This window comes from Gallus gallus, chromosome 23 (assembly GCF_016699485.2).
Source record: "Gallus gallus isolate bGalGal1 chromosome 23, bGalGal1.mat.broiler.GRCg7b, whole genome shotgun sequence".
NCBI lineage: Eukaryota > Metazoa > Chordata > Aves > Galliformes > Phasianidae > Gallus > Gallus gallus.
The window spans coordinates 5,698,780-5,711,753 of NC_052554.1; the positions used below are offsets into that span (position 1 = coordinate 5,698,780).

The following is a 12,974-nucleotide window of genomic DNA, read 5'->3' on the forward strand; positions in this document are numbered from 1 at the left end:
TGGTACCACATTGTCACAGCACTGCGGTGGGAGGCCATAAAAGCCAAGGACTGGGAGCACTGTGAGAGCCTGAAGGACAGAGGCTGGGGGACACGGGGAGCACTGGAAGACACTGAGGGACAATGGGAATACTGGGGGACACTGGAGGATACTGGGAGCAGTGGGGGACCCTGCGAGACTTTGGAACCACTGGAGACACGGGGAGCACCGGAAACGCGGCGGGACAATGGGGACACTGGGCGGGGCCGCCCGGAGGGGTGCCGCAGAGGCCTGCAGGGGGCGCTGGGGCGCGGCGGCCGGTTTCCCCTCCGTGTCGGCAGGTGGCGCTGTGGCGAGGAGGGCCGCTCGTGCCGCCCGTCTCTCTGGTTCCGCCGTCAAGCGCGGTGCGGGTGTCGCGGTTGCGGTCGCGCTTGACGGCGGGCAGCGTCGCGAAAGCCCCGTGAAGGACGGCGGCGGGCCCGGTCGGCGAGGGGCGGAGCGGAGGCGGTTTGGAGCCCACGGAGGTGTCGCGGTAGGGTCAGTTTCGGGAGCAGGGTCGGTGTCGCGACAGCACCATGCCGTTCTGGGACCTGCAGCGACAGCTGGGCATCGACGTGGACCGGTGGCTGCTGCGGCAGAGCACGACGCAGCCGTACGGGGTGGCCGGGGCGTGCCACGCCTTCGAGCGGGAGTGGGTGGAGTGCGGGCACGGCCTGGGCCAGACCCGCGCCCGCCGCGAGTGCCAGCCCGAGTACGAGGACTTCATGGAGTGCATGCACCGCACCAAGCTGGTGAGCCCGGCGGCGGCTGCTGGACGGCGGTGTGTCCCCGGAACCGGGCGGGGGGGGTGGGGGGGGAGCGCGGCACGGCCTCACGGGAAGCGCGTGCGGAGCCCTGGGGCAGCGCCGGGGATCCTCCAGGCACGGCGTGACAGCGCTGCTGTGGTACCGGAGTGCCCCGGAGCTGCGGCTGCGCCGTCCCTGGCGGCGCCCGAGGCCGTGAATGGGGCCCTGGGGGGGCAGGCAGCCCGCGGCCTGCAGCGTCTCTGAGGTCCTGCGGTTCTCTGACTGTGGTTCTGTGTCTCTGCCATCCCCTGTGTGCTCTGCCAGGCTCTGCGGTTGAAAAAGATCCTGGAGCAGAGGGACAAGATGATCAAGGAGGGGAAGTACACCCCGCCCGAGTACCACAAGGGTGAGAAGGACACCCGGCCCTGAGGCACAGGGACCTGCAGGGACCCGACAGCGCTCGTCTGCAGCCATGGAAGTGAATCACCTGAAGGAGAGCGGCGGGCGCAATGGGGTTCTGCTGCAGCCATCCCACATACGGCAGTGCTGGGGAGGGCTCTACCAACAGCTCGGAGCAAAGGGGAGCAGTGCAAGTGTTGGGCATCGTTGCTTTGGCTAGTAAATGTGTCCTTTGGAGCAGCGTTCTGCTCTGCCTTGTCTTTCTTTCTGAACCAAGTTAACCTCTGAACCCCCCTGAAATGCTGCCGTGATGCTGGGGATGGCCGGGAGCTGCCGGTGCTGTGCCCTTCTCTTGTGGGGCCACAATGGGTTCCTTCATGCTCACACCTGCAGGCAGGGCAGTCAGCCCTGAAATGGTGGAGCGGCCCAAAGGAGTAAAAAAACTCATCCAAATGTGTCCTGGAAAACTTCTTAAGAAAAATGCCCGTGTGGTTTTACAGGCAGGATACGTGGTTGGTGTTTGTTGGGCTGCCCGGGCTGCTTTCCAGTTGGTGGTATTGGCCTGAGAGGTGAAAATCTGGTTAAAACAGCTCTTTCTGACTGGGATTTGGGCAGCAACATCAACATCCGGGCTCAGTTTCTCTCCCACCCCTTCGATCTGTGTGAGATTCCCCCCACGCAGTGGCTGGGAGGCTTTGCTCTGTAATGCTGTGTGTCAGCTCAATCTATTGAGCGTGCAGCGTGCACTGACTGCAGCGGCCCGGGGCTCTGGCAGCTGGGACTGCCCGCACCAATGTGCTCTTCCTTTTAAAAGGAAGATTTTTCCCCAGTCCCTCCAAATTCAGCACAGTTTTGTAACAGCATTAAAGCAGTGGAGTACCTGGAAGTTGAGAGGGGAAATGTCTGTGTTTTAATCCAAGGTTTTAATACCGGTGATTGTGGGTTTAATGCTTAATCTTTGATCCAGGTGGAGCACGCGAGGTTCCCGATCCTCACAAATCCCCACGCTGAGACAACAGATGACAGCAGCGTGGTTCCAGCTGCAGCAGGCAGGGCTGGGCTCTGCCGAGGGGCACCGGTGCCCACGCTGCCATCCCGGGGGAGTTTGCCCCTTGTAGGACCTGTGTCAGCCCACAGAGGCTGCTCCCTTCCCCCAGCCCCGGCTGGGCGCCGTGCTGCAGCCCAGGTGGGTGGATGTGTGGGGGCTGCTGGGAGCTCAGGGCTGAGCCCTCCATGTGGGGAGGCTGCTCCTGTTTGGTGCACACTGCTGTGCCTGAGTTTTCTCTCTTCTAGGTTATGCCAAAAAATGCATTTACCACCAATTTCAGTATTTTCCTCCTATTTCCTGCCCATGGCCGTATTGCTGAGCCCTGGATGGATCCAGGTGTGACTCTGGAGAGGGGACTCCTGGCGTTGTCTGCATGAGCTCTGAATCAGTCTGGCGGTGCCTGCAAGCTGCCGGAGGTGGGGCAGCTGTGTCACTTTCAGTAACAGCCCCAAAGCCCTCACATATCTTTGGCCCTTTCAGATATGAAAACTGTTTGGTGGTGATTAATTCCAATAGAGGAAAACTTACCCAATATTGCTGCTGTTCCGCCGGATGAAAGAGTTCCAGATACAAAAGGTGAGGGGAGGCTTTGGATGCAAAAATGAGGGGAAACATCAGAAAGATAAAAGTGTGTGAAGAAATGGGCAGGAATAGGAATAGTTTCGGGTGCGGTGGTCGCTGCTTTGTGAAGAAGTGCAGGGACGGCCCTGAACTGGGAGAGCTGCATCTCCAGGGAGAGAAGGAAGTGCAGAGCAGAACCTCGGTGAGCTGCTGCTGTTGGGAGTGACTCGTAATTGAGCTGTCCAGATGTCGGAGGAAATGCTGAAACAGATCCAAACACTTCTGCCTCCCAAGCGGCTCTTTAGACCGACCCCAAATCTAATTGTTCTGCAATAGATGTGAATGCAGCCGAGGGCAAGCGGTGCTGCAGCGGGGATGGAGAGCAGCTGAGACACATCTTGTAGTTAAAAGCCGAATGGGAAACTTGGGCTGATAAGGAGGGTTATCAAGGAGCCGATGACAAACATTGAGTTCGTGGAGAGACAAATGCATCTCCGGAGAGGAGCGGGGATGGAGGCAGAGGGGCCGGGATGGGGCTGAAGTCGCAGCTCCAGGAGCCTCTCGTTGCCTTCCCACCCGCACTGCGTGCTGCTCCCACACTGCACTACGGAGCTCTCCTCTGCTGAGGTCCTTCCTCCCTCTTTCCCACAACCTGATGTCTGTTGGGGGTCTGGAGAGGAAGGAGGGCCTCGGCTGCCCCATGAGTGCTGCTCACATCAGCTCTGTGCGGGAGAGAGAAACAAACAGCTCCTGGGAGATGAATAATTGATACAAAGTCAGGGAAAAGGCGGTTGGAGCTGCGGGCTTTGGAAGAGGCTCTGATGAGGGAGAGGGGGACCGACCCCGGGCAGAGCTGCCAAGAGCTCATCTGCACCGCATGGCTGAGGCCCCAATGGCGTCACCCACAGCAATGGGGCATCCATCCATGAACCCGTTCCACGTTGCAGGAATGGGATGGAGTGGCTCAGGAGGATGAGTGCAGTCAGTGCTGCAGCCCCCGCCTTCCCAGCCCAGAATAACGACTCCCCATCCCCGTGCAGCAAAACAACACGTGGCCTTAACCCAGATTCACAGCACAAATAATCCAGATCAGCAACAACACACTGCGAGGGAACCTTGGAAATGCATTTTGGGTGTGAAATGTGTGCAGGTTGGAACAGGCTGTATTTCCTGGCCGCCTTTCCTCATTTATTTGGGATTTAATATGGTGCAAATTTGCCCGGTTGCTCTGAGGTCTCCTGAAGGAATGGGGCCGAACCCCAGCGGGTGGCCCCGAGCAGAGGTGACAAAGGGACGCATCCCACAGGGCCACCGTCGGAGCTCACAGATCCACGGCGCTCAGCCCTGCGTGTGATTTTCTCCCCTCCTTCTGCTGCCGTTGGGCTCAGCGTCCCCAGCCGTGCTGAGGCCGTACTTTGGGCAGCCGCCCCCGGTGGGTTTCAGCCGAGCGTTCCCCCGCGCTTTCCTCCCTGCTCTGCCTCTGAGCTGGAGGGAAACACGCGGCTCTCACGGCTGCTTCCGGAGCATCCCTTCCTTGCGGGGTGCTCAGCGTCATCTGCCCCTCACCCGAAGTGCTTGGGAGATAACCGTGGGACGGATTCAGATGAGATATGAGAACCCGCTGAAGAGAAATGCCGTGAGCGGATGGCTGCGCCCAGACCCCGGGGCACGGGGGCGATGGGGCCCGGCGGCCTTCAGCACCCCGGAGGCAGCTGTGCCGGCCCGGGGCCGCGGCGTGGAGCTCCCGTCCCCTGCACCCCTCTCGTGGCCCCGCTGTGCTCCCGGCACCGCTGCGATTGATCGATGAGCGCTGTAATTAGCCGGCGGGGGGAGGCAGGGATGGGGGGAAGGCTGGGCGGGATGGGGGCGGGGGGGCCGTTGGGTGCCCTGAGGAGGCCCTGGGAACGGGGGTGCGTGTAGAGGGAGGGGGGGGCACCGGGGCTTGGGGCACACTGGGGGTGGGGGCACTCTCGGGCAACCGCCGTGCTGGGGGGGCCCTGAAGAATTCCCGGTGTGGGGTGGCCCGATGTAGAGGTACCCGGCGGGGCTGGCGCAGGGGCGGGCATCAGCATCAGCACCCCCCCGCCGCTCCGTTACCGCCCCGGTGGGCAGGGCCGGGCCGGGCCGGGGGAGGCGCCGAGCGGCGGAGCGGGGAGAGCGCGGCGGGGCCGTACCGGGAGCGTACGGCGGCGCCGGGAACGGCCGCACCGGGAGCGGAGCGGGAACGCCGCGCTCTGCCCGCACCGAGTCGGGCCGCGCGGCGCCGCACCGCACCGAGCCGGGGGTGAGCGGGGCCGGGGAAGCGGGGATGCGGCGGGAGAGGCTGCGGGGTGGGGATGGAGTGGAGTCGGGCGGCAGCGGAGAGCGGGGATGGAGCGCGGAAAGGCGGCGTTGGGGACGCGCTGCCCCCGCACCTGCGGCCACCCGCAGACCGCTCCCGGCCCCGCACCGCCCCGCGCTGGGGCTGCCCGCACGCCGGGATGCGTTTTCCGCAGCTTTTCGGTGGGGGTGAATGAGTCATGGAAGCCATTCTCCCTTTCTTTCCATCTTTTTTTTTTTTGGGGGGGGGGGTTCTCTTTGTTCGCGTTTTGCTGATGAAATGATGGGGATGAGGAAAGGCTCTGCGCGATGGAGGGCTGTGGCACAGCGGCTGTGGGAGCCCCACTCATTTCGGGTGCGTTTCCCTGCTCGAGACAGAGGATACAATGGGAATTATTTTGAATACGCCTCATGCAAGGTGCTCATTTGCCCAGCGTGTGTGTGCCACACAGCTCTCCCCCTGCTCGCTTCAGGGAGCCCTACCATTTTCTCCTGACACAATTAATGGGGTTTTTAAGGCTGCTCCCACTCGGTGGGAAAAAACCCAGGTACAAAGGGCAGCGCGGGTCTGATGGCTTCTGCTTGCACCGAGCACAAAGAAATGGAGCCCAGAGGCTGCGCTGTGCTTTGTGGCACCGAGCCGGTGCCGGGGATGCCACTGTGGGTTTTGGGCGGAGGGGTGGCTGCGCTGCCGGCCCCATTCCCGGGGCAATGGCTTCCCGGCAGCGGGGAAACTGAGGCAGCGCTCAGGAGCGGCGGGAGGGCCTATTTCCCGAGGCGGGAGGGCGTGCGGACGTCGGCACGGGGGAGACGTGGCCGTGGTGGGACGGTCCTTCCTCTGTCCCCCGGCGCCCGCGCTGGGAGGGAGCGGCCGTTGTCCCGTTGTCACGCGGTGTTCGCTCCTCCCGCAGGCTGCTGCCCGCGCCGGGGCCATGTCGTCCTCCGACGAGGAGACCCTCAGCGAGCGGTCGTGCCGGAGCGAGAGGTCGTGCCGGAGCGAGCGGTCGTACCGCAGCGAGCGCTCGGGCAGCCTCTCCCCGTGCCCCCCCGGGGACACCCTGCCCTGGAATCTGCCCCTGCACGAGCAGAAGAAGCGGAAGAGCCAGGACTCGGTGCTGGACCCGGCCGAGAGGGCGGTCGTCAGAGTTGCAGGTAACGCAGCGCCCGGGGTGGGGTCTCCCAGCGGTGGTGGAGGTGACGGCAGCGGCCGTCCCCCGTAGAGCCGCAGCGCGGGGTGCCCACGTTTGGAGCTCCGTGGCGCTGGGGAGAATACGGCCAGGGTGACCCTGGCGTGGTGGCCATCAGCTGCCATAGGCTGTTGGTTGGCACGGGTTGGGGTGGCCCTTGTTGGGTGTGTTTGTGCCCAGAGGTTGGGAACGGTGCTCACAAGTGAGCGGGGAGGACAGCCCGGCACGGGGCAGGGGGATGTGGCCTTTGGTGGTGGTGAGGTTTGGCTCCGTGGCGGCTTTGGGCACGGCTGCGGTTCAGGTCCTGCTCTCAGCTGATGATGGGTCACCCCCGGAGCTCGTTGGGTGACGTTAGGAGGCCTCATTAAGGGCTGAGTGGCTCCTTGCTGGAGCAGTGCCCCTGGCCAGACTCAGGCAGGAATTCGCCCTGAGAGGTTTGGGGTTTCCTCCCGGCTTTGGCTGTGTGCCGGGGCTGCTCCTTCACCCCGATGGCTTCTGGGGGCAGCCGGTGCCACACCGAAGGGCCACGCTGAGCCCTGACTGTGCTGGTGGCATGGGGACACCGAGTTCCCCCGAGGGCTCTCAGGGCGCAGCCTGTGCTGCAGGGTGGAGGAGGAGGATGCTGACAGCCATGCTGGGATGTTGGCACCTCCAGACCCCTCCAAGGAGCCCCAGGGAAACCTCAGACCCTGACTTTGGTCTGCCCACGGGAAAGCACGAGCCCCCGCCTCACCCAGCACCGCAGTACCCATCCCCAGCACGGGCACACGGGGCTGTGTGCGCTCTCACGTGCTCAGGGCAGGAAGAACCAGTTGATTCAAATGAAGGCTCTGCAAGCGCCGTCTGGGACCGGGGGGAGGCAAATGCGTAGGGTGCGGCCCGGCCCGGCCCTGCCCCACCGCCAGCGCCTCGGGCAGCGAACAGCCGCCCCGTCCCGCCCCGGTCCCGTCCCACCCGCACAGCCCCGCTGCGGGCACCGGGATGGGGACGCCGAGCAGCCATCGTCGCTCTGGGTCGATCCAACCCATGATTAAAGGCAAAGGGATGTCAGAGAATCCGGGCTCATGCGGGTTTCCCATTAAAAATAACTCGCGCGGTGCAAACAGACAGCGCCGAGCCGGGAAGAAAGGATTGGAGACAGTTTGGTGTCAGCGGTTTGCAAACGAGCTGAAATGTTGGTTCGGAGCTCTGCATTACACAACGCTCACCCCACACCCGGATGGATCCGGGTCGGGGGCAGCGGCTGCTGCGGGGCTGGGCTCTGTGAGCGCTGCGGGGACACTGCGGGCACAGCGCCGGGGTCGTGCACAGCTCTCGGCCCCTCTCAGCCCCCTCCCGTCCCCCCCGCGCTCTCTTTGCCCTGCGGGAGTGCGGTGACACCGCCGGCACAGCGCTGTCGGTGTGGGGCCGGGTGGTCACGGTGCCCTCTATGGCCACCGGAGCGAGGAAATGGGGACGTGGCGGTGTCCCACGCGGGGCAGAGCGGCTGGCAGTGGGGGCTGCCGGTCCGCGTGTCCTCCTGGGGGTGACGGCTGCGGTGGGGCGGCCGCTCTTTAAGGACCCCAAACACGTTTACCCCTCATCCTGCGGGGCAGCGCGGTCAGGGTTTGGGTTTGCTGTGTGGGTTTGGAGCAGTGCTGGGCGGTGATACCGGGCAGCGATCCGGGCAGCGGTACCGGGCAGCAGTACCGGGCAGCGCTGGGTGCAGCAGCCCCGGGCGGCAGTGGCGGTGTTTTCCGCTCCGTCCCCACTCAGGACGCGTTTGCGGGGACCGCTGCTTTGTCCCCCCGGAGCACAGCGGCAGCGCTCAGCGCGTTGTGTGCGGGGGGAGCGGCGCTGCGGGGGCGGCCGTAGGGGATCCCGGGGAGGGGCCGCGACCCCCGCTGCGCGCTGAGCTCCGTGCGCGGGGCACGGGGAGGGGGGAGGGGGCAACGCGAGCGGTTGGGAGCGGGCGGTGCCGCAGGGCCGATCCCGCAGTGCCGTGCGGGTGCGGGGCCGTGCCCGGGGGATGCGGTGCCGCCGGGCGACGGGTGCGGGGTTGCGGCGGTGCCAGGGAGGCGCGGAAGGGGCTTTGTGCGTTGCCGTGGTTACCGCTCGCTCAGCGCTGGTTGCCATGGGAACGGCGCGGCCGGGGCCAAAAAGCCGCGTCCTGCGGCGGCCCCAAACGCCGGGAATCGCCCGACGGGATCGGGGCGGGGGCGGAGCCGGGGCGGGGGGGGGAGGGGGACGAGCGCGGCATCCCCGGTGCGCTGCGGGCAGCCGGGAACACCGGGACTCCGTGCTGGGGGTGCGCGGCGGGACGACGGGGGAGCGCTGCGCGCGGGGCTCCGGGTGCGCGGGGGGCAGCGGGGCGCTCCGGGACGGGCGCCGCCCCCGCGAGGTGCCGTCCCAGCGCTACCGCCAGAGGGCGCGGCGCTCCCGGTGCCGCCGTCGGTGGGGCGGGGAGGGGGCGGGGCCAGAGAGGGCGGGGCCGATCGCTGGGCGTCGTCTGAGGGAGGCGTGGCCCCGCGCGGGGGGGCGTGGCCTCGAGGCGGGTGGGCGTGGCCGTGGGCGGCGCGGGCGGCGGCGCGGGGCGGAAGCGGAGCCGCGCAGATCGGCACAGACCGCCGCGCCGGGCGCTGCTCGGAGGCCGCCGGCACAAAGGCCGCCATGGCCGGGTACGTGCCGGGGCTGCTCCCGGCCGACCGCAGCCAGGAGAAGGAGTTCGTGCAGGCCTACGAGGACGTGCTGGAGCGCTATAAAGGTACGGCGCTCCGCGGGAGGCCCGCCGGGCCCGGCGCTGCTCCGGGCTGTGCTCAGCTCCCGGTTGCGGGGCTGCAGCGTTCCGGTTCTGCGGTTGGGGCGAGCGAACGTCCCCGCGGCTCCGCGCCCCGGGTGGGCCTCCCACGGCCCCGCTGCCCCCGCGCGGCGCTGCGGTGTCCCGGTGTGCGGTGTCCCGGTGTGCGGTGTCCCGGTGTGCGGTGTCCCGGTGTGCCCGCGCCGCGTGTCGGTGCGGTGCCGGCGGTGCGCGGTCGATCCCGGGGGCCGCGCGTTTCCCCCGTCGTTACCGCTTCTCTGCGCCCGGGTCCGTTCCGCTGAGCCGCGGGCGGTGGGAGCCGCCCCGGGCCGGGGGTCGGGAGGGCGGTGTGACCCCGCGGTGCCCAACGTGCGCTCCAACGCTCGCGGCGCCGGGAGGCGGTTCTGCTCCGTGCCGGCGGTGCCGGGGCTGCGTGGCGCGGCCGTTCTCCGCCCCTCCGCCCCGCGTCGCTTTTCTCGATGTGCCGCTGCCCTCAGCCCCGCCGCGCCGCGCTGTGCCGGCTGGAAATACCCGGCTGGGGGTGGCTGCGCCGCTGGGCTGGCAGTGAGTTTGGTCACGGGTTGCCTTCGGCGTACGGGAAATGAGTGTTTGTTGCTCGGGCACTGAGGCTTTCCTGCGCCTTCTTTCCCTTCCCAGCTCCCCTCCTTTCCAGGACTCTCGCCGTTGCTGTGAGCGCTGCATGGGAGCGATCCGTGGGGTTGTTGGGCTGCTGGATGCCGCCTCATCCCCACCGCGGGGCTCTCCTTGTCCTGCTGGGTCCCGGGTTTTCTCCCGGCTCATCCCTCCCCCACCTCATCCCTTAGGAACGGGCCTCGGGCCGGCAGCACAGGGCGGGTGGGCTCTCGGTGCTGCCTGGGCTGGGAGCTGCAGTGTGAGCTCCCAGAAACACGGGGAGCAGCTTTCCGCACAGAGCTGCTTAATGAAAAATAGCCTTTACAGTTCAAATGAGCAATGGGGCCTCTGCCTATAGCCGGACCAGTGGGTCCTGCTGCAGTGGGTGCCCGTTTCCCGGATGCAGATCTGTTCTCTCACTGCAGAGCAGGGGTTAAGCAGATGGCACATCCCCGTCATTTCTTTCTTTATCAGCCTCCCGGTGTAGGCAGCCGCGATGCTGAGCGTGACTGGGCTGGCAGGTAGGTGTTCTGCAGCACTGCTGCCGGACTGTGCTGCTCACAGCCGTGGGCGCCGCATGGGGCTGAGCCGTCCGACTGCACCCCGGCCCCGGGTGGGAGTGGGAATGGGGGGACGCGTGGGCTGCGGGGCTGTGAAGTGCGCTGATTGCAGCTCCCAGCGCCCTCAGTGTGTGCACACAGACTGAACTGGTCGCCTTCAGCCCCCCCTGGGGGCACGGGGAGCTCTGTGGACCTGGAAGTCAGTGGCTGAGCATCCCAGGTGCACCCCAGTGGTGTCACACCCAGGGGCTTGGTGCAGTCCCGGCCCCATTGCCTCACTGCTGGGCGGTGATGCCGGGACGTGCAGCCACGCGCTCCCAACATCACACTGGGAGCAGCGGTGGGGCCTCTGGGGATGGCTCTGTCCTGGGATGTGCTGCTGCAGTGGACGTGGAGGGCTCTGAGCAGGAGGAAGGGGTCTGTCTGTGAGTACCAGCGCAGGGTTGGGCCCTGCTCCCATCGCACAGCCTGGCCCCACGCTTTGCCCTGCAGGAAATCACTGCTGGGATGCGGCCCCACACTGCAGGGGCTCTGCTGACTGCCCAGGTGCACCCGGCGCTGCATTTCTGTGCTCAGAGCGCTTGAACATTAATCAATCCTGGTGAAATCCTTCCTTCAAGATAATTAATGTTTCGGGGGGTCATGGGTAGAACTTCAGAGCTGCAGCATCAGCACATCCATCTCCCAGTCATTTCCCAGTCCGTCTCCTCGCCCTCCCTGCTTTCTCTCCCATCTCCGTGGTGCTGTGCATTGGGGTTGGAGCAGCAGGGGATGGGTGTCACCGCATCTGCCTGTTGTTAGGGAGGGGACAACGTGGGCCCGAAGGAGTCCTTGTGCTGTGCGGAGGGGAATAACCATGGCACGGATCTGCTGGGGCTCCTTGGGGTCCTCGTGTGGCTGGAGCTCTTTTTTCCCCACTGATTTTTCTGTGCTGAGAAAGGTGGCCGCATGGTGTGTCTGGGTCTCACCTGCGCCCTGTCGGGCCGGTGGGCAGCCCCGAAGACGCAGGGATGGCAGCTGTGGCCGTTGAGCTGCCATTCCCATTCCATCCTGCAAAGATAAACATCATTCCTTGGCGGTGATGAGTGTGAGCTGCACGAGGGCTGTGCAGCCAGCGGGGCCGGGCAGCGCTGTGGAAGGAAATGCTTCTTCCTCTCAGGAGCTGCCCCTGCACGGGGCTGGGCACGGTGGCAATGGCACGGATGCCCCCTGGGGCTGCTGGCTCTGCTGCTGGGAGGCAGCGGGAGGTGCCGGCACCTCTGATACAGGCGGGCCTGGGGGTCAGGAAGGCGACGCAGCACACGGGCTGCAGCTGGCACAGCCGGACCTGTGAGCCACTGCTTTGCTGTGGTGGGACAGCAGGAGCTGCAGCCGCTGTTCCCCATGGCGGGACGCGCCCTGCCCCGCCTGCCCGGCGCTCTGCTGCCTTCGCGGTGCCGTCATCGTCTCCGTGGGACGCGGTGGGGCCTCTGGAGTGCTCCACCTGCGCGGGGCCGTGGCTGCGGGCGCTGTGCCGGGCGGTGGGCGCTCCGCTGTGCCAGGAGAATGCCGACGTGCTTCAGAGAGCAAAGCGCCGGGCACTGCGGGCGGCAGCGCTGCGGTCACCGCTGGCACAGACGCGGTGCTGGTGGTACCTGGAGCGGGACAGCTTTGATCTCATTTCAGCTGTGGGTTGGGGCGGCCCGAGAGCCGCTGGCGGCACCTCCTTCTCCTTCCTTAGGTGGCACAGCGCTGTGTGGGGCTGTGCCCGGCCCTCTCCTCCCTTCCCAGGGGGGCACAGGGCTGCTGTCCCGGCTGCTGGGTGCCCGCCAGCCCCGTCCCTGGTGCTCTCCTTTGTGTCTGTGGGCTCAGAGCAGAGGGAGGGGATCACCCCGACCTCCCGGGGGGAACCATGTAAAAGGGATTTTTTTTTTCCTTTGCTGATTCCTGGAAGCGTTCTGACGGCATTGTTTGAATACCAAGGGTGATGAATCCCTTCATAGGCACCTAAAACAAACCCCTGACTGCGGTTCACCATTCCTGCCATCCCTGCAGGAGCTCCCGTGGGCTCTGCTCTGGTCCGGGTGCGGTCTGTGACCTCCGGCACCGAATCAGCTCTGGTTGTGTGGGGCTGAGCCGACGCTGTCAGCTCAAATCCATCGCATCTCCAGGAAGGAGCTGTGCGCACCGACCGCCGCTCAGTGGGTAGCAGCGGGCAGAGCCGGGTGGCACTGCAGGGCTGTGGGGCTCACCTCACCTCGCCGAGCTGAGCTCTGTGCCGGGGCTGCATCCCAGCTGTGTTTTCCATGGAGGATGAGGCAAGCGGTGCCGCAGGGCGAGGAGGGGCGGTGGGCGCGATGACAGCGCGGTGACGACACGCCCGGCACGGGGAGCGGTGCTGCCGTAATTACAGGGCTGATCGCGGCCATCACCTGCACTGCACGTCCCTACCCGGCACAGCCATCCCCACCTGCCCCGTGGGCTCCACGTGAGGCACAGCGCAGCTCGTCCCACCGGGCTGCCACCCCCGGGGCACTCCGGGCACAGAGGAGCTGTTGGGTGGCGGTGGGTGAGTGGCTGCGAGCTGCTCAGGGCGCTGCTCTCTGCTGTCCCCACGGGCACCCGGTCCTTTGCCCAGCGCTGCACTGTGTGTCCTTGTCCCATGTCCCCAGCAGCCAGCCTTGCAGCATCCCCGCTCGCAGCATCCCTGCTGGGTGCTGCCTCCAGCTCCTCCCTCCCCTTCCTTCC

The 12,974-nt window shown here is 66.1% G+C and overlaps 2 protein-coding genes across 9 annotated transcripts in view; both read left to right on the plus strand.

Moving 5' to 3' along the window:
• Positions 1-406: 406 nt before the first annotated feature.
• On the plus strand, positions 407-1,405 carry NDUFS5 (NADH:ubiquinone oxidoreductase subunit S5). Of its 2 annotated transcripts, none has more exons than XM_046903601.1 (2): positions 407-799; positions 1,089-1,405. In XM_046903601.1, exons 1-2 carry the CDS (start codon positions 555-557, stop codon positions 1,099-1,101), a joined length of 258 nt encoding a protein of 85 aa, XP_046759557.1. In that variant the 5' UTR covers positions 407-554; the 3' UTR covers positions 1,102-1,405. The 2 variants fall into 2 exon arrangements, with proteins under 2 accessions (XP_046759557.1, XP_001233575.1); XM_001233574.5 differs by having other exon boundaries at positions 407-770.
• A 3,521-nt stretch (positions 1,406-4,926) lies between these two features.
• Positions 4,927-12,974, plus strand: part of MACF1 (microtubule-actin crosslinking factor 1) — a 114,705-nt gene continuing 106,657 nt past the window's right edge. For 6 of the 7 annotated variants that reach the window (XM_040651833.2, XM_015297905.4, XM_015297900.4 and 3 more), the window contains exons 1-2: positions 4,958-5,056; positions 6,003-6,243. In XM_040651833.2, coding sequence (XP_040507767.1) covers positions 6,024-6,243 — 220 coding nt within the window. In that variant the 5' untranslated portion in view covers positions 4,958-5,056; positions 6,003-6,023. Of the gene's footprint in view, positions 5,057-6,002; positions 6,244-12,974 lie in introns of all 7 variants that reach the window. The other variant, XM_046903602.1, reaches the window with a different exon arrangement.